This window comes from Ptychodera flava, unplaced genomic scaffold, assembly GCF_041260155.1.
Source record: "Ptychodera flava strain L36383 unplaced genomic scaffold, AS_Pfla_20210202 Scaffold_35__1_contigs__length_1935909_pilon, whole genome shotgun sequence".
NCBI lineage: Eukaryota > Metazoa > Hemichordata > Enteropneusta > Ptychoderidae > Ptychodera > Ptychodera flava.
This window is the reverse complement of record NW_027248357.1, coordinates 173494-197804: the sequence shown is the minus strand read 5'-3', so window position 1 is coordinate 197804 and position 24311 is coordinate 173494. Positions and strand designations below refer to the sequence as shown.

General features: G+C 37.8%; 2 protein-coding genes and 1 long non-coding RNA gene across 4 annotated transcripts in view; 2 read left to right on the top strand and 1 right to left on the bottom strand.

Moving 5' to 3' along the window:
- LOC139127702 (uncharacterized) overlaps positions 1–24311 on the top strand; it is a 34153-nt gene that overhangs the window by 3884 nt on the left and 5958 nt on the right. Inside the window, exons 2-4 of the mRNA XM_070693597.1 lie at positions 22376–22770; positions 23054–23560; positions 23838–23985. Of these exons, the coding sequence (XP_070549698.1) occupies positions 22377–22770; positions 23054–23560; positions 23838–23985 (1049 nt within the window). The 5' untranslated portion in view covers position 22376. The remainder of the gene's footprint in view (positions 1–22375; positions 22771–23053; positions 23561–23837; positions 23986–24311) is intronic.
- On the top strand, positions 1675–10036 carry LOC139127718 (uncharacterized). Of its 2 annotated transcripts, none has more exons than XM_070693614.1 (5): positions 1675–2274; positions 4241–7428; positions 7647–8178; positions 8508–8586; positions 9053–10036. In XM_070693614.1, exons 2-5 carry the CDS (start codon positions 5010–5012, stop codon positions 9248–9250), a joined length of 3228 nt encoding a protein of 1075 aa, XP_070549715.1. In that variant the 5' UTR covers positions 1675–2274; positions 4241–5009; the 3' UTR covers positions 9251–10036. The 2 variants fall into 2 exon arrangements, with proteins under 2 accessions (XP_070549715.1, XP_070549716.1); XM_070693615.1 differs by lacking the exon at positions 1675–2274 and having other exon boundaries at positions 2387–4368; positions 4659–7428.
- LOC139127725 (uncharacterized) lies at positions 13626–14975 on the bottom strand. The gene is made up of 2 exons (XR_011551096.1): positions 14873–14975; positions 13626–14646 (listed from the first exon to the last, which is right to left on the bottom strand). It is a non-coding gene; the product is annotated as an uncharacterized lncRNA (long non-coding RNA).

The following is a 24311-nucleotide window of genomic DNA, read 5'->3' as shown; positions in this document are numbered from 1 at the left end:
TAAAATTTAGTTTCTCATCGTATTCATATTGCAAAAAGGATGCAGTGACACAGTTTTTAGTCCCCACAGATAAAGTCCAGGGGGCTCATAGATTGGGTCATGTCAGTCCGTTAGTCCATCCATGTGAGTCCATCCGTTCACGCAGATATCTCAGACGCTTTGACAAAATGTCATGTGACCTTTGACCTCAAATATACATATTTGTCCATAACTCAGTAATCACTAATGCTACACCCTTCATATTTGGTATGATGGGACACCTTATGACGCCACATATTGTTCCTCATTAATTATGTGCATATCTAATTTTGAGCGAGCCAATAGAGCCAGAGGTCTGATTTTTGGTATGTAAGGATAACTTAGCAATGCAATTTTTTGACAAAATGTCACGTGACCTCAATTACCTTTGACCTCAAATATACATATTTGTGCATAACTCAGTAACCACAAGTGCTACACTCTTCATATTTGGTATGATGGGACACCTTATGACGCCACATATTGTTCCTCATTAATTATGCACATATCTAATTTTGAGCGAGCCAATAGAGCTAGAGGTCTGATTTTTGGTATATAGGGATAACTTAGCAATACAATTTTTTTGACAAAATGTCATGTGACCTCAGTGACCTTTGACCTCAAATATACATATTTGTCCATAACTCAGTAACGACAAGTGCTACACCCTTCATATTTGGTATGATGGGACACCTTATGACGCCACATATTGTACCTCATTAATTATGCACATATCTAATTTGGAGCGAGCCAATAGAGCTAGAGGTCTGATTTTTGGTATATAGGGATAACTTAGCAATACAATTATTTTGACAAAATGTCACGTGACCTCGGTGACCTTTGACCTCAAATATACATATTTGTCCAAAACTCAGTAACCACAAGTGCTACACCCTTCATATTTGGTATGATGGGACACCTTATGACGCCACATATTGTACCTCATTAATTATGCACATATCTAATTTTGAGCAAGCCAATAAAGCTAGAGGTCTGATTTTTGGTATATAGGGATAACTTAGCAATACAATTTTTTTGACAAAATGCCACGTGACCTCGGTGACCTTTGACCTCAAATATACATATTTGTCCATAACTCAGTAACCACAAGTGCTACACCCTTCATATTTGGTATGATGGGACACCTTATGACGCCACATATTGTACCTCATTAATTATGTGCATATCTAATTTTGAGCAAGCAATAGAGGTAAATGTATGATTTTTAGTATATAGGGACAGACTATAGGATAGAAATTTTTTGACAAAATGTCATGTGACCTCGATAACCTTTTACCTAAAATACACGATTATGTCAATAAATAAGTAACCACAAGTGCTATGTCCTTTATATTTAGTAGGATGGGAGACCTTATGACAACACATGCTTTACCTCGTTAATTATGCCCATATATAATTATGGGCAAGCCAATAGAGCTAGAGGTCTGAATTTTGGCATATGAGTCATTCCACAGTAAGGTGCAACAATTGATATGCAATACTTACCTGTGCTTAATTTCTAAATGTTTTTACCTGTACATGATTTCTTTGTTTTGTTTTTTTTAGAACTTTATGACAGCTGATAAAAAAGACAATTTGAAGGAATTGTGTAAAATATTAAAATAAATTTTTTCGGCTCGAATTGTGTACTGTGTGTATTTTTTTAACTCAAATTTGTGACATAGGATGAGTAGCTAGATGTTTGATTACATATATTCTGTACGTTGATGAATTGATCAGGTTTGGATGTTTAATAATGTTAATGTATCCAAATACTTTTATATGTATATAAATTCATCAATCCAATTTTGGTGGTGTGGCCAAAAAGTTTGGCCAAAATATTACTAACGGACGTAACATACGAGTGTCCAACATAGAACATACCTTTTAGTCGTTGTCATACGAAATGACACGAGAGTAAGGAAGAAAACGTCAATGGTATATTTGGTGATCACATTCGGCTTTCAGTTGAAGAAGGTCCAGAACTAAATTATTTCAGGGTTTTTTTTTTAAGAAATTGAAAAAGAATGCTGTCGTGATGTTGTCCACAATGTTACGATTGTTAGTTTCGTACTTCGGGTTGAATTAAATAAAATCTCGAAACAACGTCGCTAGACTTATCTCACCTCGAGATGGCAGTCTACTCAGGCAATGCTGTCGTCAAGTGGCCGCGTCATTCGACGCGTCGTCTGCGGTGAGGTGGCCGGAGGAGGTCTGATGTCCATTTTGTTACGTCCGTAATGCCGTTACGAATGTGTAAGTATTTTCAAATTTGCTAAAATATTTGTAGGAATATCATAAACTTTCAGTTGGTGATAAAAAAGTCTCATTATCAACAAATTTTCTGTCAACTTTTTGAAAATTAATGACGCGTCATTGGAGCCCTATGATTCCAACATGGTACTTTGGACATTTTTGCTCAGTTTGACGGTTCTCACACACGTAACTGTGGACGATTATTAATATTTTGTCAAATGTGACGATAGTTATGTGAAGATTACAGAGAACGAATATCCAACCAATGATTTTGTATGTGAGAAATCTGAGCTGATGTACACCGTAAATTACGGTTCAGATCAATTTTCTGTCAACTTTTTGAAAATCAGTGCCGAGTTCCAAGACTGCTTTCGACATTTTTGCTAAGTTTGACGGTTCTCACATACGTAACTGATGACGATTGTTAATATTTTGTCAAATGTGATGATAGTTATGTGAAGGTTATTGAAAATGAACGTCTGATGTATGATATTTTATGAGAGAAAGAGCCGATGTACACCGTGAATTGCGGTTCATATCAATTTTCTGTCAACATTTTTGAAAATCAGTGCCGCGTTCCAAGACTGCTTTGCACATTTTTGCTCAGTTTGACGGTTCTAACACACGTAACTGGTGACGATTATTGATATTTTGTCAAATGTGACGATAGTTATGTGAAGATTATTGAGAACGAACATCCGATGTATGATTTTTATGAGAGAAACAGTCGATGTGCACCGTGAATTACGATTCAGATCATCAAATGACTTGTGAGAATGTAAATTTGCTTTCTTGAATAGAAGCCTAAATTCTGATAGATGAAAGTTTTTAACAACAAACTACCGAGCCGTAAAACTTAGTATGCTTTTGAGGATAATTTCCATAACTTCAAAGATCGGGATCGTTTGCCGTTGACAGCGAAACTGTGCGGCCATGCCCTGCTCGTCTCGGTACTTAGGAATAAACCATTTTTATCGGGGATGGCATTGCTTAGACTGGAGGGATACTAATTAATCAGTGAGAAGTAACAGAGTCTAAATTCTTAGAACGAAAACTCTTTTGTCGTCATTGCTTTTGTCTAACTTAAAAATAGGTACTGATAACTTCCTTTTTTAACCTCGGAGCCAGGAAAATCCAAAAAAAAATCCGGTCACAGTGCATCCATAGTCCCTCCCTAGGCCCTCCACTCCGTGGAGGGACTGTGATGCATCATAATTTGCATCTCAATGAACGTAAAATATCAGCGCGAATGGTTCTTTTGTGTAAGAAACGTCTAGTAATTCTTTTGTCAATTTTTTTACGAATGATACAGGTAAACATTTGGAAAGATAAGACATTGTTTTAGTACAATTCAGCTTTCAATTAGTTAAACCCCACTTACTGCAAACACTGCATAGAAATTTTGTAGAACTTTGTGGGACATGACAAAAGATATTTTTACTTCATGAAGCCTGTGAACTTCCTGAATTTATGTTATGTCTGGACATTTGGCATGTGATAGGAGGCTTTATGTAATTCTGCATCTGTAACTTTTTTCCAATGTTTACTACTTTTGTTCGGTGTATTCACTGCTGTGTTTTTGTTAAATTACCTGCAGCATTATGACATGCCCAGCATTTAACCAATCAACTAAAAAAGTTTGTGTGAAGTTTGAATTTTTCACAAAAATTGCAGTAAAGCTAGAATGTGAATTCATTTGTCAACAATTACAATAGTCACTACAGATACACAGGCTGTGCTTATAAATAATATATTTGGTATATTAGGAATAAATATGAGGTGGAACAAGGGACTGTTAATTACGTAACGGAACAAAGATATTGAAAAATTGTCAAAACTTAAAAATAGTAAATGTCCCTGTATAGAAATATTTCAACAGCATATGTATCATTTGGTATGGTCACCTTCCATGCACTTGTAACTTATCCCCATGATGAGTTTACATGTTTTTCATCTTTCTTCACAGCCTGAAATGGTGTGTTATGCTCAGCTGGCAAGATAGTGTGTAAATCAGCATCAATGTTTTTGAAACTACCACCAAATTTGATTGTGAAGATACTCCAGTACATAACACTGCAGGAACTTCTGGGTTCAGTGAGTCTGTGTTGTAGACAACTATATTTGCTCATCAAAACAGAGACTGTCCTGTGGAGAACTGTAGAAGTCGATGGCTGTGTAGAGATCGATACTCACCAGATTCAAGAGATTTTGTGTCACGCTTACCAGTTTCGAACCTTTGCAATACCTTATGCTCAGATACATCTACCTGTATTTGAAATAGATTCTCTCTTCATCGAACATCTTTCTCGTTCAAAGTACCTCACTTACCTTGATTTATCCAGCTGTCAGTTGTCAACTTTACTATTTCTTCCTTCCTTACCTAGCCTCAGGATACTTGTTCTCTCAGAATGCGTGAACATTTTTAAAGACAAGGAGGATGTCTTGTCTTTAAGTCAGTGTGGTTCCCTTGAACACCTTCATGTTGGTTTTACCAGACTTTCCGGTTCAGATGCTGTCATCATTTCACAACACTTACCTTATCTTATAAACTTTGATGCTCCAGGGATCAAATTCAAATTGAATGACATCATCTCCATATTGAATACTCCCAACTCAAGACTCATCTATTTCATGCTGTCATTGGATGACATAAGTGAAAGTGACTTCAACAGTGAAATTCGTGATATATTTTCGAATTGCCAATTCAGTATCTACCATATCAGAGATTGAAAACGATGGCTCTGAAAATGAAGTTACGGTGTATGGAGAGACTACTGAACAATGTGGAAGAGGATAGGGCGCCTGATAGCAGCCTGAGTTCCTTGAATGAAGAGAGAGAAAATTGTCGTAGCACTTCAAAAGGAGCAATGTACATGAAGAGGTATAGAGAAAAAGTGATGGCTGATGCAGACCGCTGGAGGGTATATCAAGAGAAGAGCAAAGAGAGATCTAAACAATACCGACAAAACTCAAGTGAAAAACAGAAGCAACAACAAAGAGAGACGGCAAGATTACGAATGCAAAAGATGAGAGCAAGAAGAAAATTAGAACCCTTGCTACAAAAAGAGGCTAGTGTAATTCGTCGGCCATTTACCAGGCTAGATAGAGACAGACAAGAAAAAAGAAGGGAATACTGGCGTGAGAAGAAACGTCAACAAAGGGCATCAATGTCGTCACAAAAGAGAAGAAGAATAAGAGAGAGACAGGCTCAGAAGAGAAGAGAAAAACAGATGAAACAGAGATTAGAGGCTACAGATAAACAGAAAGAACAAGCATCGACCAAGTCCCAGTCATGTTCTGGTTACGCAAAGCAAAATACAAGAAGGAAAGCCATCTGTAGAGTCAAAAGGCATCTCCCAGCATCCCCAAGAAAGTATGCAACTGTTGTCAAGGGACTGTTGGAAAATCTGTCTCCAAAAAAGAAAGCTGCAGTTAAAAAAATTGGTCTGACATCTATCAAAGAAAAGGAAAAACTTGAAAATGTGTGTAGGACTGTAAGATCGACCTTTAAGTCCCTTGATAATGCAAAGTCGGCGAGAAGAGCATTCCTGATGGCACTAGCTAGAAGCACAAAAAGAAAATATGGTATCAAGAGAAACCTTAGTCGACAGCTTGGTATCAGATGGCAGACTTTGGTGAAGGCATCATCCATTAGTAAGTTGGAAAGGAAGAGGAGATCAGACAGTGTATCAAATACTACAGCACAGTCCATCCAGGATTTTTATATCCGTCCGGACCAGTCCGTTGAGTTGCCAGGCAAAAACAGTGTCAGAAAGAAAACACTACAACAACAGCACATCCTTAACAGATCTCTCAAAGATGTACATCACCAGTGGTTGCAGGAAAATTCAGATTCAGGAGAACAAGTTGGGCTGTCAAAGTTTTGTGAACTGAGGCCGAAAAATGTGAAGCTGCAGAAACAACGACAGTTCAATCAGTGTTTGTGTGAATATTGCATAAATGTGGAACTGAAACTGAAAGAAATCAATAAGGCAGCTCAGCGACATAACTTACTAGATGTCAGGATAAAGAATAAATATGATGCTAACGACATTAGCTTATGCCACAAAGAAGATGGAAGTCAGTACCACAAGCTTGACTGCATCAAAAGAAGTTGTACAGAGTGCGGTGTATACCTCATCAAAGAAAGACTGTCGCCATTGATGAGACACAAGTCTACAGTAACTTGGTACAGGTGGGAAACTGTGTCAGAAGGAGCTGAAAATAGGAAGAAGAAATCTCTTGTCAGAAAAACAGGCACCACAGAAGACTTGGTAAATGAACTTATAGAAGAGCTCACACCTTTTCCTCAACATCTCTTTAATGCTTACTGGCAGTATGCTCAGTTTACGAATGCAACAAAGAAACATCCATCTGACACTGTAGTTCTTTGCATGGACTTCGCAGAAAATTATACGTGCCAACTACAGAATGAAGTGCAAGCTGCACACTGGACTCATACTCAAGTCACAATCCATCCAGTTATTGCATACTACAAAGAAAACGGTAAAGAAGTGAGAGAAGCCATCGTATTCGTATCCGACGATTTGAACCATGATAGCCATGCTGTACACGTTTTCACAGGCATTGTCAACACCCATATGAAAGACAGAAGAAATCTAGACATGCAGAAAATGATTATCTTCTCTGATGGATGTGCTGCACAATATAAATCACGCACACCGTTTGCTGACGTATCTTTTGCCAAAGAAGACATGAACTGCACACTGGAGAGAAATTTCTTTGGGTCAAGGCATGGAAAAGGACCGTGTGATGGTGAGGGAGGTGTCGTCAAGGCTGCAATAACCAGAGCTGTCAAGAATGAAGTATTCATACCCAGTGATGCAAAGTCTGTCTATGATTTCTGTCGTAAATCACTGTCAAAGGAGTCTGAGTCATTTAAACGAACTTTCTATTGGATACCTACCTACAACATCCAGCGTAACAGGCCATCTCGTCTGGTAAAAACTGTGAAAGGGACCCGGCAACTCCATTCAGTACTAAGCACTGGAGAGGCGTACGTACTGAAGAAACGACCATTGTCATGCTATTGCAGCCATTGCATGCTGGGAAATGCAGATGAGTGTGACAATCAGGAGTGGGTAGAGCCCTGGAGAGATCTGAAGCTGTTCCCCATAAAGAATGTTCATCATGGTAAGCACTCAATCATACTTTAACACCATCAACATATAAAGAACAAAGACTTGTGCATTATCAATGCGGTGTTTTAGATGTGAATTCAATTGTACCTAATGGGTGAAAATTTAAATCGTCAACTTACCTGCATATATTGTACACGTGTACTTCAGTGTAAAGATGGGGTTCTGCATTGGAAAACTAACTTTATTTATATATTGTCATTTCACTTTCAGATGTGAATCCTGAACCCAGTGTCATCCAGTGTAACGAGCCTTGTGTCATCCAGTCTAACACGCCTGGTGTCATCCAGTCTAATGAGCCTTGTGTCATCCAGTCTAACACGCCTGGTGTCATCCAGTCTAATGAGCCCTGTGTCATCGAGTCAAACGAACCTAGTGTCATCCAGTCTAACGAGCCTAGTGTCATCCAGTCTAACACGCCTGGTGTCATCCAGTCTAATGAGCCATATGTCATCCAGTCTAATGAGCCTAGTGTCATCCAGTCTAATGAGCCAAGTGTCATCCAGTCTAACAATGAGCCAAGTGTCATCCAGTCTAACAATGAGCCTAATGTCATCCAGTCTAGCGAGCCTAGTATCATCGAGTTTAACACGCCTAGTGTCATCCAGTCTAACGAGCCTAGTGTCATCCAGTCTAACGAGCCTAGTGTCATCCAGTCTAACACGCCTGGTGTCATCCAGTCTAACGAGCCAAGTGTCATCCAGTCTAATGATGATGAGTGTAAAAGTACACAAGCAGATGAAAGGTCAGTACTCTATCTCAAGTACGAGGTCCTCTATCAATATGTTGAATGCAGTTGTCTTTCATGAGATTGTGGGCATTCTTTTTTTTTTGCACAATGTAGACTTTGTTAAATGGAGTACAGACTTGATTTCTTTTTTTTTAAACACTCTCTGTTAATGTGTATAGATGTAGAACATGCCAAATCACATACAATTTTTCATATTTGCAGTTTTTGTTTCTATGATAAAGGAATTTGTAATTCCATAAACTAGAAATGTCATATTAAAATGAAATATGATTATAACTGTACTCTCAAATATTTTAAATATGTGCACTTTATTTCTTTTGCAGGTGTAAATTACATATTTGTGACTATGTGCTGACCAATGTGTACAATACACGAGGCCGTCCACAAGTGTTCCTTGGACAGGTATGATTGAGCTTGCTGGTTTGTACAACCCAAATGTTACAATTTCAACAACAATGTGATTAAATTCAGATGTAGGAAGGTCTCAGTCTTTTCATGTTTTATTCCTGTAATGTTTACTAATGCTGTCCTAGTCTCTAGAGAGCTGAGGATAATAGCATAAATATTAATGGAAAAGACAAGAGTATACCTCGAAATCTCATTCTATAATCAAATTGCCTCAGAAATTCTTGTTTTGATTGCTGTTAAATGTGCAGAAGAAAGGTAATTTTGGTTCATTGTGCTCAAATAATATCGTGGTGACCTATACGGGCCAATGGTCCCGGTCTCTGTGTCATTCCCCGACGTTAACCATGATTATAGCAATGCCATAGCAACCATAAATCTTCATAGATAAAGTACTTTTGTAATGGAAATATTGTAAGCATCACTTCTAATATTGACACTACTCAATATATTTTTCCTGCAGATCGTTCAACAAGATGATGCCCTCTACCAGGTAAAATATATGAAAAAAGTTGGAAATGGAAGGTACATCTGGCCCTCACAAGACGACGTATCTTGGTTGCCCATGGAAGACATTATAAATACAGTCAATCTTAAATTATTGACATCGAGAGGACACTTCATTTTCAATGAAGATGAAATCAGTAGTAAATCATCATAATGCAATATTTTATGCCAAACATTTATGCATGCAGACAAGCTTGGATTACTTACCGTTAGGCCGTCACACACTGTGACATAGTGTGCCAAAGAACAAAGTAAATACCTGTTAACTGAATGAATTTACCCCAGAATGTCAACATTAATGAACTTACCTGAAGTGGACTTTTCTCATCATTCAAGGCAATTTTTACAGAGTATTTTGTCAAGTGTTGTTCTATTTGTTATGAACATATTTTTCCATAATTTTTTTCCGTATTTCTAAATCGATCTTTGCTTGCAGACAGGCATGTTAATGTTGGAATTTGAAATGTTTGAAAGACAAGAGAGTTAGTTAGAAATCTACCTTTCCAGGTGACGTCGCAAGCCGATGGCACTGTGTACATTGTTGTGATGCACGTTTAACTGCATATTTCTCATAACTTGCTCTACAAATTTGTAGAGAGGACTTTCACTCCTGGACGTGTACCTGTATATGAAAGTGTAACTGATACTCTTCAGTAGCTAAAAATTGTTGACTCAACGAGTTATGTGTTTAAATGCCTTTAGACTCACAATATTGAGTCTTTTTCCTGGAGTTGGAGAAACGTTTTTGTCAGTTTTTACAAAGAATGTCCAAAGTATCCAGATACCAAAGTTGGTAAACCACTGTTAACTTCCTAGCAATGTTCCTATCAATGAAGATAGGAATGTGGCTAGGGAATTAATAGGGGTTTATCAACTTTGGTAGCTGGTTACTTAATCAACTGTCACAGACAGTTTTGAATAAATACTTACCTTAAACTAATTTAGTACTTGTGCGATGCCCAGGTATTGTTGAATGCAGTTGAATGACACATTTTGATGTAGGTTTCAAGGGAACACATTCAGCTTGACCTCTGTGGTGAAGGAAAAGATCACTGAGCTACCACCTTTGAAGGTTATAACCATTTGATTTGCAGGAGAATAGAGAAAATGGCTGTTCCGGCAAATGTTTTCCCAACGTCACTGTGACAGCAATTGTTTTTTGATATGTTTTGCCTTTTTTCATCAAGACATTACATGATCAAGATATTTTGTCCTTCACTGGTCAACAATATTTTCAAAACCTTCCTCCATCCACCACTAAGAAATCAAATTGTTCTCCCCGAACACTTACCTTTCAATACACTCTGACTTACCTGTAAATATTCCAATAGCCAATGTTGTATTTTGCCCTGAAACTTACCTGTCCAATATTCAAGTAACAATGTTGTATTTTGCCCTGAAACTTACCTTTGAATACACTCCAACTTACCTGTCAATATTCAAGTGGCCAATGTTTTATTTTGCACTGTTCTCTGATTACACTTTAGTCCAGATTGTGGAGGTATTTTAACAACCCTCTTAAGAAGTCATATGAAGTGGTCCCCTATACAACTGAGCCATAGGATGTATAGGGACCACTTCATGTGACTTCTGAAGAGGGTTGTTAAAATACCTCCACAATCTGGACTAAGGTGTAATGTTTTGCAGAATTTGAAGATATTCAACAATCACCAGTCAAAATGAAATGATCCCTTGATGGTCTAAAGACGATATCTCATATCAATATGTTAAGTAAATAGAATTCAGAGGCAGGAAGCATATTAAAAAAGATGTCATTAGAAGGAAATATTAAGTTAGGGCTCCCTCCCACTCTCTCCAGGCTTGGGACTGGCAAGTGCTCAAAGAAAGAGAAATGGGAAAATGAAAGAGAATGTAAATGAGTGAAAAATGGTGATGGATGAAAGAACATGCAAAGTGCACTTGGCGTGGTTAAGCCCTAAATCTAAGCATTCAGGAGAAAATTATGTGCTTACTCTACAGGTCATGTGAGCGAAGCAGGATTAACAAAATGCAGTTTGTGGACAGTGACAGTGCCCTCTAACAAGAGATTTCAGGAAGCTTTAGAGTCAACTGAAAAATTTGTGAAATTTTCTTGTGTCACAATGTATAATTCAACTGAAAATTGTTTTGAGTGACAGAGAATATTCATGAGTCATGGCATGCCAAATAGGCTTAGAGGGCATACTTTTTATGGATCCCATGTTTGATGTATTTTGATGTGCTGAGTAGAAAACGTAAAATACACACAGTATTCCACCAACCCAGTGCAGTGATTGTTATGTGGTATTGGGATTAGCTTGAAACTTGAAAGTTTATAAACAATGTTGAACAGTTATGTTGTACACCCAATAGACTTCCCATAAAATGTCAGAAATGTTTAAAAGGTGCAATTGACTCAAATAACAGGATGATAATCTATCTCACCACAATTGTTTTTATCAGTACTACGGATCTACAGGCAACAACAAAAGAATGAATTTCTTATATACACAATGAACCGTCCATATGTTACACGCGTTAGATGCCATGACAAGATGTCTGTCTACCCCAGTAAACCCTACAAAATATTAATTTTCTTATTTTGGTAACATGTAACAGAATGATAATCTCACAATACATTATTGATCAATATTGTGGATCTAAGTAAGCAAACCGAAAGCAGGAATTTCTTACATACACAAATGGACCGTCCATATGTTACACGCGTTAGATGTCATGACAAGATGTCTGTCTACCCCAGTAAACTGTACAAAATATTAATTTTCTTATGCTTGGTACCATGTAACAGAATGATAATCTCACTTCAATTCATTATTGATCAATATTGTGGATCTAATAAGCAACAAGAAAGCATGAATTTCTATATACCGGTACAATGGACCGTCCATATGTTACACGCGTTAGATGTCATGACAAGATGTCTATCTACCCCAGTAAACTGTATAAAATTTTAATTTTCTTATTTTGGTAACATGTATCAGAATGATAATCTCACTTTAATTCATTATTGATCAATATTGTGGATCTAATAAGCAACATGAAAGGCATGCATTTCTTTTGTGCACAGTGTATGTCCTTGTTACACGCGTTAGAAGTGGTCATGACATCGGGTCAATCACCTGACCACCCTAATAAACCTGATAGCATATTTATCTCGAGGTGCATATTTCCATGATGTAGACATGTTGCCCATTCAACCTACATAACTTTCTGCTGCAAATTCTAAGATTAAAATTTTCAGGTGTATGTCACACTATTGGGTGCACTTTACCGTGGAATGACTCATATATGGATTAATTAGCAATACAATGTGGGTTTTTTTCAAAATGTCACGTGACCTTGATGACCTTTGACCTTGAATATGCATATATATGCATAACTCAGTAACCACAAGTTCTTTACGCTTCAATTTGATAGGATAGTAGACCTTAAGATGTCACATCTTGTACCTCATTTATTATGCACATATGTATTTCTTGGCAGGCCAATACAGCTAGAGGTCTGATCTTTTGTCCCGATTTAGAACCATAACTTAGACATGCCTCTTGTTTCAAAATGGGAACAATGACATAGACCTATGTGTCCATAGATCTGAACATATACACTCCAGTGATACTTCTTAATGACCTCATTTCCCTGCCCATCAAGACTAATACTCTTATCACATGTGGGGACTATGTCATTGTCAATGACTTGTTACTTCTAGAATATACAGAATATTATCTCACATAGTGAGTGTCTAAATATTATTCTGAATTGTATTCCAAAGCACATTCTGAAAGGACTCTTCTGGAATATACAGAATATTATCTCACATAGTGAGTGTCTGAATGTTATTCTGAATTGTATTCCTAAGCACATTCTGAAAGTAACTCTTCTGAAAATTTCACATTCTTTGCCACTGCACCATCTCCCTAATACATACTGATGACCCACAGTGTCCACTCAAGTCTCACTCTCACTTTGATTCTGATACATGGTAGTCTATGGGAAGCATGATGACCATGGTTTCTGGGTATCTGTGGTTTGAGGGCGCTATCCCCTCGTTACACTCTGGCTAGAGTAAAGCCGTAGTACTCATCGTCAGAATTATCGTCGAAGGCCGGCTATTGCTGGCAATTCGAAGCAAGGTAACGGCACTAAAGCTGCTTCATAAACCTTAGTGCATCTAGAGGACCGTCACAGGAAAAAGTCAGGTAAGTGTTTCACTCTTTGTATGGTAACAAGTCGCGATGATACGTGTTACTGTTAGTGTTAGTGGAAAAACAAGGTGGCCGATGTGGCTAAGGTGTACGGTATGCATATCCTTACGACGTCAGAAGATTTTGCGTCAAAAGATTAGACTTTGTATTTGTGAAAATAGACAAGATTTCATCTAGCTAAAGGTAAATTGTTCATTATGGAAGCGATCAACAATTTGAATCTCGAGAACGGTGTCCTTGATGAGTCGTAAATATGAACAGTGGTGAGGACACGTGGTAGTGGAAAAACAAGATGGCCGACGTGGCCAAGGTGTACTAGTATGCGTATCCGTGCGACGTCAGAAGTTTATTGCATCAAAAGGTTAGACTTTGAATTTGAAAATAGACATGATTTCATCGAGATAAAGATAAATTTGTTCATTATGGTAGTGATCAAAAATTTTGAATCTCGAGAACGATGTGCTTGAGGAGTCGTAAATATGAAAAAAAAATCAAATTCGTTCAATAAAAAATACACATCTCCAATAGAAATATGGCCGACTATGGTCATTCAAGACACAGTACACACTTTTTCAAGGAACCAAACATTGTATAGAGGGGAAAGTGTAGTTTTTGTATATAAGGGTTGTTTTTCAAAATATTATCTGAAAATCATGCAAAATTCTAATAAATTTATTTTTTTAATTGACTTCATTCATCTTCTGAACATTGGCAATTCCTAAAATTAGACTACTCTTTTTTTTATAGGTAAGTTAATAATTTCAGAAACACTTCTATAATAATATTATATTGTTAAATTGCCAAACAATGTTAGCACAGAAAACTCTCAGTGCAAAGCATTCATAAGTTGCTGCCTTCTGGCTACCCCACCTGGTGCATTTATATGAATATTAGGATATTGGTTTGGATCATCGATGTACTGTGGATCCAAATCAATATAATTCTCCACATCATCCTGGTGAATGATGCACAGATTGTGAATGATGCATCCAGCAATGACAGTCTCACACACATATTCTGGATCATGCATTGGCAATTCCCTTAGCCTTCGGACACGCCCCTTTAAATGCCCAATTGATCGCTCAACACTTTGACGGCAGGAGGAAATTGCACGATTAAATCTGCGTTGCTGAATAGATAGGAAACCATTATCTCTGAAAGGAGTAATAAGCCAGTCTCTCAGAGGGTATGCAGAGTCACCAATGATGTAAGTTCCAGGAGCCATCATCATTTCATTGGTCTCCATTCTTGTAGACAGGGAAGAGTTTCGGAGAACACGAGCGTCATGTGTACAGCCTGGCCATCCAGTGTAGGCATTAGTTATCAACAAGTTATCATCGACAATTACCTGAATAAAAATGAAAAGTATTTAAACCTTAACAGATGCACAACTGTCAATGGATAGTAAAGTAAACTACATTATTGATCTGTAAAATTTATTGATTAGCTGTTCATTCCATCATTTTATATTAGTTCAAAAATATTTACAGTATTCTCAAGCTGGGACATAATTGAGTTAATACTTCTGGTCTAATACAATAAAGGAAGAAATGAGTATTCTCAGTTTTGCTCACCTGGAGTTGCATTGATGGATAACCCTTCCTGTTCACATAATCTTGAACTCCACACCGATGCAAGCACTCAGTCTGATGTGAGTGCCATCAATAATGCCTGCTATCCCTGGTAACCATGTTGAAAGCTGGAAGTGCTGTGAAATTTCCCTCTGGAGGTACTATGTAAGAGTACCTCAAAAAGCATTCTCCGAGTACAAACACCGAGTCGGACATTGAAGTCCGAGTACTCGGACTTGTGTACACCGAGTTCACTGCTAACTCGGACTTGTATACACCGAGTTCACTGCTAACTCGGACTTGTATACACCGAGTTCACTTAAACTCGGACTTGCGTACACCGAGTGCATTGCCTACTCGGACTTGTACATTGCGGTACGTGTCAAATAAGGTTCAGCACACTGTATGTTTTAAGACTCACAAAGTTAATTACTCAGTCAAGATCAAAAAGTTTTTTTGTGATTTCACACTACGAGTACGGCGATGTCTGTCAGAAATCTACAGTTTGTGGCGCGATGTAATCGTCAGAGGAAGGCTGCAGCGGCTGCCAAGTTTTTGAAGGAGGACCGAGCGAGTGTGAACTTGTTGAGAGCATCTGGGGCGCAGGAATTGCCTAACACTAGTAACAGAGAGTGTTCAACTGAAGTATCATCAGATAACGAAGTTATACATCCACCGGCTAAGCACAAAAGGTAAGCATCATAGCGTACGGTACTCTGCCATAGCACGATCGGTCATTATAATACAAGTAAAAAACCAACGTAAAGTTGGCGTCATCCTCATCCTCATCCTCAGCCTCAGGTGACCTTTCTAGCTGAGGCTGAAAATGACGCTGCTCAGCGTCAGCTTCAGCGTCGTATCCGAAGATTGCCGAAGTTACGCTACCCGATGACTGATAAATGATAAAATTCGCCCAAAACTTAAGAAAATAACAACTCCATTCTTTCTCAACTTTCTTTTGAATCGTAAAACTGGTTCGCAGGTAATATTTATCGTTAGAATGTCTCATACAGACCAGTTTTTTGGAAATGTTCGTAATTTTCAGCCCATGGATCCGTGGACGTGTTTGTTGGTATCCTCTCAACTCTTGCGTCAAGATTTTCCAAAATTGGTGCAAAAAGTATACGTGTCCGAAATGTTTAAAAATCGCCACCATGAGAGGGGATATGAAAGCCCTAATTATTCAGAGGACATATAAACAAATTAACTGGTATAACTATGACTTGAGGCCTGAAAAGTCAACGTATTAAACATACAACCTTTGAACTTTAAGGAAATTAAGGACTAAGAATGTTGCGTTGTACATAGTGAGAAACGGATATTTAGAGGAGAGATTACTAAATATTATGAAATACAAATCCCACTGTATTTTTGATTGACATTTACAGTGATATGGAACTTGGAGCACATTTTAAAGTCGTTTTTACACTTATCATTCCATCAGACGCATTCGGGAATAATCGCATCTGACGCCGGTGAAGCTGACGCTGTAGCGTCAACTTCATCCTCATTTTCACGTGACCCCTGAGGCTGAGGCTGAGGCTGAGGATGACGCCAACTTTACGTTGGCTGGTCCCCGCCTCAGTGACAAGCACAAAGAGGCAGGTAACGGGAAACCGCCATGTATCGAATTACGAAATCTGATTGGTTGCATCATGGGGCGCTGTCATTGGCTGTTCAATTTTACTTTGAAGTAAAGCTAAAATTATCACAGCAAACGTGGCTAGAATTTAACCAAGGATTTAATTTACATTCTTACAAGTTTTGAAATATTGGCAGGTACCAGACTAGCCTAAAAAGCACGCGATAAAAAATGATGCACTATGTGTGGGCATGCGCAATTAACAACTTCCGGGAGACCAAAAACTGTCTCATTTCAAAATGGCGGTTTGCCGGTATCTGCGTCTTACTTCGTGCTGCGTCTAGCTAGTCACGTGAGACGCAGTGATCAGCGAAAACTTTACGTTGGTAAGTAAAAAGGAAGTGACATACCAGGTCATAGTTCAGCAGATCTGCAGAGAGTTGAGGCCGGCCGCCATATTGCTGGGCTCGCACGGCCCGGTGCGGTGGTGGTCACCGGCCGCGGCCGTCGTTGCGGCCTGGCCAGGGTTTTTATCTTAGGCCTAGGTTATAGAGGGACTAAGGGTTTTAATATTCCAAACTCTTGATTATAAACGCAAAGTCTTTAAAATAAGTTGTAAATGTATGTGGCAAATCTGTCACAGTGCTGTTAGCCTAGATTGCTTTACCGTCCGCTTGCCTCCGTACCTCCGTCCCCACTACCATAGTAGTGGGGACGGAGGTACGGAGGCAAGCGGACGGTAAAGCAATCTAGGCTGTCACAGTGCTGTCGAATATCGGTCAGCATTATATGGTCAGCCATTGCTGTTGCGAAGCTGAGCCGTAAGGTAAGGCAAGTAGTACATAGTACCCACGATCCTTCTGAATCAGTTCATGGTCAACTAAAAGGACATTTCTTTTTTCTCCCGTAAAAGTGTTGAAATATCATGTTTTGTATAGGAAATCTGATTTTAGGAAAATTTTGCATAAAGACATTGATAAACCGCATTAGTTCAAATATATCAGGTTGCAATTCGATGAATGGATGATGAAAATTGTTCGATTTTTAACTGATTTTCAACTAAGATTGAAATAAAGCATTTGATAATCATTTGCCAATAAACCTAAATATTTTGTATGAAAACTGTAAGAGAGGCATGTAATAAAAATAGAGCCCAAACAAGAGACTATGTACCCTCGGGGCAGGTAGAGTCTTTCCACAGTAAAGTAATAATAATAATAATATTGGGTTCTTATATAGCGCACATATCCACAAGTTCATGTGCTCAAGGCGCTTTACAATTATTATTACCCCTGGTCACTGGACCTAATATAAACCACTCAACTCCCTGGGGAGCAAACTACAGCTCACATGTGCAGCCAATAAGCGCAGCAGAGCTAAACACACACATTTCAACCACTGTCCTACCAGGTACCCATCACTCCTGGGTGGGAGTAGCAATGAGGAATAAAGTGTTTTGCTCAAGGACACAACACCATGGCCATGCCGGGGCTCGAACTCACCATCCTGTGATCGTGAGTCCACTGCTCCAGCCACTGGCCCATGATGCCTCCTCAACAAGTGCAACATTTGACAATTTCCCAATTTTGGAGCTCTAGCTTGAACAACATTCACACAGAATGATGAGCATATATAAAAAATAGTATTACAGCTGTATGTCCAGCTCAACAAAAATTATAGATTTTTATCTTTGTAAATATGGCCTCTATTTGCTCACCATTTTGTGACACTTTGTACCCCTGTTACATTAGGAAGGGATATTTACAATATTGATATTATTTGCATTGATTTCAAATGCAAAGTAATGTATTATAAGCAATTACGAACTAAATTTATTCTTGGAAAAAAAACACAAGGGAAAGGGCCAAATATTATGCCAAAAAATATTGGCAGCGCATGTAACTTATAATGTCTGTCCAACACTATGCCAATTGATAATATGAGAACAATAAATATAGTGAAGGCTGCTGCAACAAACCACTCACACATTTGACTGACAATGAAATCTTCAACTATGTAACATTCTTTATTCTGTCTTTATTGAAGCTTGGGTTCTCTTGCAGTTAAAAAATATTTCTGTAAGGCATCTGTCTACATGTTACTCGCGTTACCTCATTTCCGAAATCAAGATTTTAAAAAAAATTCTTTTGGTATACATTGTTGAAATGTTGTCATTTGAGGGTGCCCTAAATTTCATTTTTTATGCCACAATTGAATATAAACCAATGGCCACCATTACTGAGAGCACGTGAATGGCAGGATGTCTGTCCTCTTTGTTACGCGCGTTACTGGTGTTACACGCATGGAAGTAATTGTAGTTTAATTAAATACTGGATAGAACAATGTTAATTTGTTTTTTAGTGTGACAATTCTTTCTGTTTCTGTTACTGAAGGCTTTCTTTACAACTATTGATGCACCTCAGATGCCCATATGCCCAATTCACTTCATAATTCTGAGGTATTTAATATATAAATCAATCAAGTACATTTATTCAGATTGGAACACACACAATTTGTGTATAAAGCCAATCCAGTGTCTGTCCATGTTACATACGTTGCCAGTTGCCATAACATTGCGTCAGATATCCTCCTCTTCTGATAATATTTAAGATTAAAATATCTTCTGAAGTGTGTTTCTAGTTCTTGTAGACTAATGGGTTTCTTTCAAACTTGGCACTGGGATCATAATGGCATACATGTGATCAAATACAATACAATGTCATGTCTATCCATGTTACACACGTTACTGTTGCCGCGACAATTTGCCCTCCTCCTTAAACAAACAAATTATTTATCTTAAAAAAATATTTTTAGATGACACACCTGTAGTACTGTCCATCCACTCAACTTTTAGATTCAGATTAATAAATTTAATTTTTGACCTTAATGTCACAAAGTGGTTGCACTTATACTGTGGAATGACTCGAGACTATTTGCCCTCCTTCAGGCAAATGATCACCTACCCTCCGGCACATAGACCTATGTTTTTGCTAATCTATATACAGTATCTTTCAACATGTCAAACAATATAAATAGTGTCTTGGTCAAACAAAATTCACGAAAATGTCCGACATTGTCCCTTTAATTTAAATCTACGACTCTCAATCATATTTTGTAACAATTTTAACCGGCTCAATTGTTTGATGTTCATTGTTTGATATTCATTGTTTATAGTACATAGAATTTCACAGTAGAAAGACAGCAAACTGAGTGATATGAGAAGATTTTCATGTTGCACAAAATATTTTGATGTGTAGAATCAGGGCTCGAATTTGACTTTTTCCCTGGTAGTCCACTTTGGCTACCATTTTTGGAAGTTGGTGACTATCTGGTAACCCATGCATTTTTTGCTCACATGTTTACACACGTGAGCATATGTCGCAGCGATGTCTGTCTGTCTGTCCGTCCATCTGTGTGTGTGTGTCTGTCTGTCTGTCTGTTGGTCCGATATCTCAAAAACAGCTTATCAGAATCAAATCTGCTACATATATTCAGTTAGCAAATGGCAAGAACTGATTAGTTTTTGGTGGGTGTGGCCTGCATACTTTTTGCTCATTTGCATAATTATAGATTTTAGAAAAAACAGATATATATTAAAAACAACTACACACAATTTGTTGAGATTTGCTACAAATGTTGATCACACCAAGATATATCAGCAGTGGGAACCATTAAGGGGTGACATGAAAGATAAATGTTTATTTGCATATTTAATGAACTTTCCTAACCAGGGATATATGTCTGATTTGACTCGATCAAACTTAACCGAACTGGTATGTATATTAAAGATACTATGATTTAACATTATTGAAAGTCATTAAGCGTTTTAACTGCAGCCAATTCCTAATTTGCATATTTCATGAACTTTGTTAATTAGGAATATATATTTGAAATGACTGGACCAAAGTTGATGAAACTTGCTACCTATATTGAAGCCACTATGATACAACATTTTTGAGAGTCATTAAGCATTTTTACTTCTACCAATTCCGCATTTGCATATTTGATGAACTTTCCCAATTAGGGATATATATCTGAATTAACTTGATTGTAGTTGTTGAAACTTGCTATATACATCAAAGATACAGTGATATAACATTTATTCATAGACTCTCGAGAAAAACGGGACAGGCAACTGCGATAGAGAACAAAGGGTCTATGGGATTAGCAGCTTGCGATCTATCTTGGAATAATTAAGAGGTGTTAATGGGTCGGGGACGGAATGAAGCTGTACCCGATCGACTGCACAACATCTGGTTCATAGACACGTGCATGCGGGTATACGGTAGTAATGTTTTAGGATTACAAGTTATTTCGGATTACCCGCAAGTCCATTTTTAGAAATAAAAGTGTTACAACTATTTTGAGAAGAATTCGTCAAAATGGTTTTAAAGTACTTTTTACATATTGGTAGCTAGATTCGATGCAACTAGAAGTCTGCAGGGAGTCAGTATGTTGCTGTAAAGTGACAAAGTTTCGAATAGAAATCCAAAACACATACCGCTGCAGTTCCAGACTTGACAGCAGTTGACATCACAGAGTTGTTTACATTCCGCAATCGTCCGTGTATCTCCGAATTTTCCCTAGTTTTTGCAGTTTTTTAACCGTCGGAATATTTTCTGTGCGAGGAGTGCTCCATGATTCGGTAAAGTATGTATGTTAACTACTGAAATGTTGTTGTTTGAAAACTGTGAACGGCCAAATTTACGAGGACAGCGTTCAGCTTTGTGTAAATGCATGTCTACCTTACCGCTTCTGACTCCATCAACCGATGGATAGTCCCGATTATCGCGAAGTTTCTCCTGACAGCAAAAGTCAGTGTTACAAATGTATTTTCTAGTACTTTTGGTGTTTCTTTACGCTAAAACAGTGCCAAAATGTTGGAGGTCGTGTATTTGAGCTCCGATGGAGTAGTCATTTTTTGTGTTCCCTGATTTTCGTCAAATGTTGCGTGACAGATGAAATAAAGGTCAGATTTTCGTTTCGCAGGACTGGGGAAGTGTAAACCTGTCTAACTTGTAAATGTTTGTTGTTATCGGAGATTTTTATGGTAGGGAATGTAAACTTATATTGTCGATATCTAGCAAGAGTTTTCTGTAGCGTCTATGGCTAAATGTACACTGTTTTTATCGTCTGGTTTTTTCCCGTTGGCTTCGGCTTGAATCCAAAATGTGATCTTCATCGTTACCAGAACATTCACCATGACTAGTATCAAAAAACCCTCAAATTCTCTGTGTCATTACTCGGAACGTGCCATGCAAGAGCAAAGTGTACATATTCAGAACGTCAATTTGATCATTAATGAGATTCAGTGTTAAGTACGAAGTATTGTTGTCGGGGACTGCTTGGCAAATAAACTTTAACGTATTCCAAGATAGATCGCACAAAGAAACCTCGGCAGTTGCCTGTCCCGTTTTTCTCGAGAGTCTATGATTTACTGAAAGTCAAAAGACATTTTTACTTAAGCCAAAACCTAATTTGAATATTAAATGAATTTTCATATTTAGGGATATTTATCTGAATTGACTTAATCAAAATTGATGAAACTTACTATGTACATTATAGACACTATAGTACAATATTATTGAAAAACATTAAGCATTTTCTCTTCAGCCAATTCCTAATTTGCATATTTAATTATCTTTCCTAATTAGAGATATATGTCTGTATTGACTTGACCAAAGTTGACAAAATTTGCTACACATATACCATTATACAACATTATTGACAATCATTAAGCATTTTTACGTAAGCCAATTCCTAATTTACATATTTAATGATCGAACTTTGCTTATTAGGGATATATACTGGTTTCAATTTAAATGTACTCACAGGTTTGCAAGTTTCAACTCTTGCAGTTTAAATTTGTTCACCAAATTGATATGGTTGCATTTATTATTTCTGTTTGATCTGTTTATTGTTAGGATGGTGACTGGTCAAGGTTCATGTTGGAAGGATGCATCATATGAGTACAAGCGACAGCTGCAAGTCAGTAACCAGTGGTGGAAATTATCCGATGGTGCCACCTATGTTGTATCTGATTGTGACAAGTCAACTGGAATTCTGCGAAAAGGCAAATACTATGTTGTTCAACGTAAACTCTCCTTTAGCAATGCCCACAACAACCAGAGTGTTACTATTGTAACATGCAACTGTGAAGATGGTAGTGTGCAAGCAGACAGACTTGAACAGATAGAAAAGACAGTACACCATGATTTTGATGACTTCATTGCCAGAGAGAAAAGAAAATACTGCATTCATTCTCAGGCAGTTGACAATCTTGAGTCTTCATCTGAAGAAACCCTGATCACAGAGTCAGGTAAGTAATAATGAATGTGTAGTTCTAGCATATTTGTAAATATCCTGTGTGGTCAATGCCTTGATCTGAGTACAGTATTCAGGAAAGAACGCAGACATTACATTCTATATAGATTACTCAAATTTATGACTTTAAATCAGCATTGTTTTGTTGCTTTTGTGTTTAACTCTTTGGAACTGAAAAGGTAAACTACACGAGTAGTTGTAGATGAAAATTCAACTAAAACCTCAACTTATACAGTTGTCAGTCAGACATACTTACAAACTTTCAAATTGTTTTCCAGAATCTGTTGGTGTTGATATTTTAAGTGAAGACCCACTCTTGGCAGCTATCAGTATGGAATCAGTCCATTTAATTCACCTCAAGAGTAGCAGTGTAGGAAAGAAGCTCGCTTGCATGACGTGCAGATATGGCACCTCTGATTGTGACTATGTAAGTGTGTTCCGTACATGGTGTGAACAAACAGAGAAGGCAGTTCCAGAGAGTGAGAGACAAGAACCACATCGTAGTCATTTCCAGTACATTTCCTATGTACCTATTCCATATCCAATGTCAGAGGAACTGAAAGCTGTGTACACTCAACAAGAGAATGGAAAGTCACCATTTCCATGTTATCTTGTACCAACTATACCAACCAGTGACAGCATCAATCACACTTGTCAGCATGGTAGTAGTTGGAGTACAGAAGACCCAGTGGACAAGAATTGGTTTGTAGGCGGCGGAGTCGTTTACAAAGAAGGCTGTACCAAATCTGAGGTGCACCATAGTGGTGAAGTAAAGACGATTAAAGGTATTCATTTTACTTAAATAATTTGTGCAAAGTACAGTGTATTGTGATGTTATTACAAAATAGTTGCAAAGATTAATGCACAAGGTCATTAGCAGAACAAGACACCCGATGCAAAGGGGAGGGCGTGGTACTTACATGTATGTCGCAGTGTAATTAGCGGATTGACAGACTTTGCTAAATTTCCTTAAAAAGGATGTAAGCTAATGCGACTCTTTTTACAGTACTCCAGTTCCTTTTCCCCCCTAGCTTATGTGTGTTCAATCTCTTTTTATTTCAGTCTGCTTTCGACCTACCACTGGTGAATGTCAGTGCCGTCTCTATTATGATGGTCAGAAGGACTTACTATTCAATTCGAACAATTGTGACTTCATTCACTATGGGTTTTTGTACACGTATCTTCACCTGATGCTTGAAGCAAGGAATCCGTTTTGCTCTTTACTCTTAATCCAATGTCATTTAGCTCAATTGTATTCATGCTATGTCTGAATAGACAACCATTTTAACCCTTTGAGTGCCAAAGTCTATTTTGTCCCATTTATAAAATAAAACCCAGTCAAATTTGCTCAGTATTTTGTCAAAATTTTAAGAAAAAAGTGTAGCAATGAAATGTGATGTCTATTGGTCCAGAATTATGAAAAAAAATACAGGACAATTCATAAAAATTGGTAAAATTTTGCACTAAAATTTTGGCGGGAAAAAATTACAGTGCTCAAAGGGTTGAGAAACTAGTTGTCCAGGGAGCATTATTGGT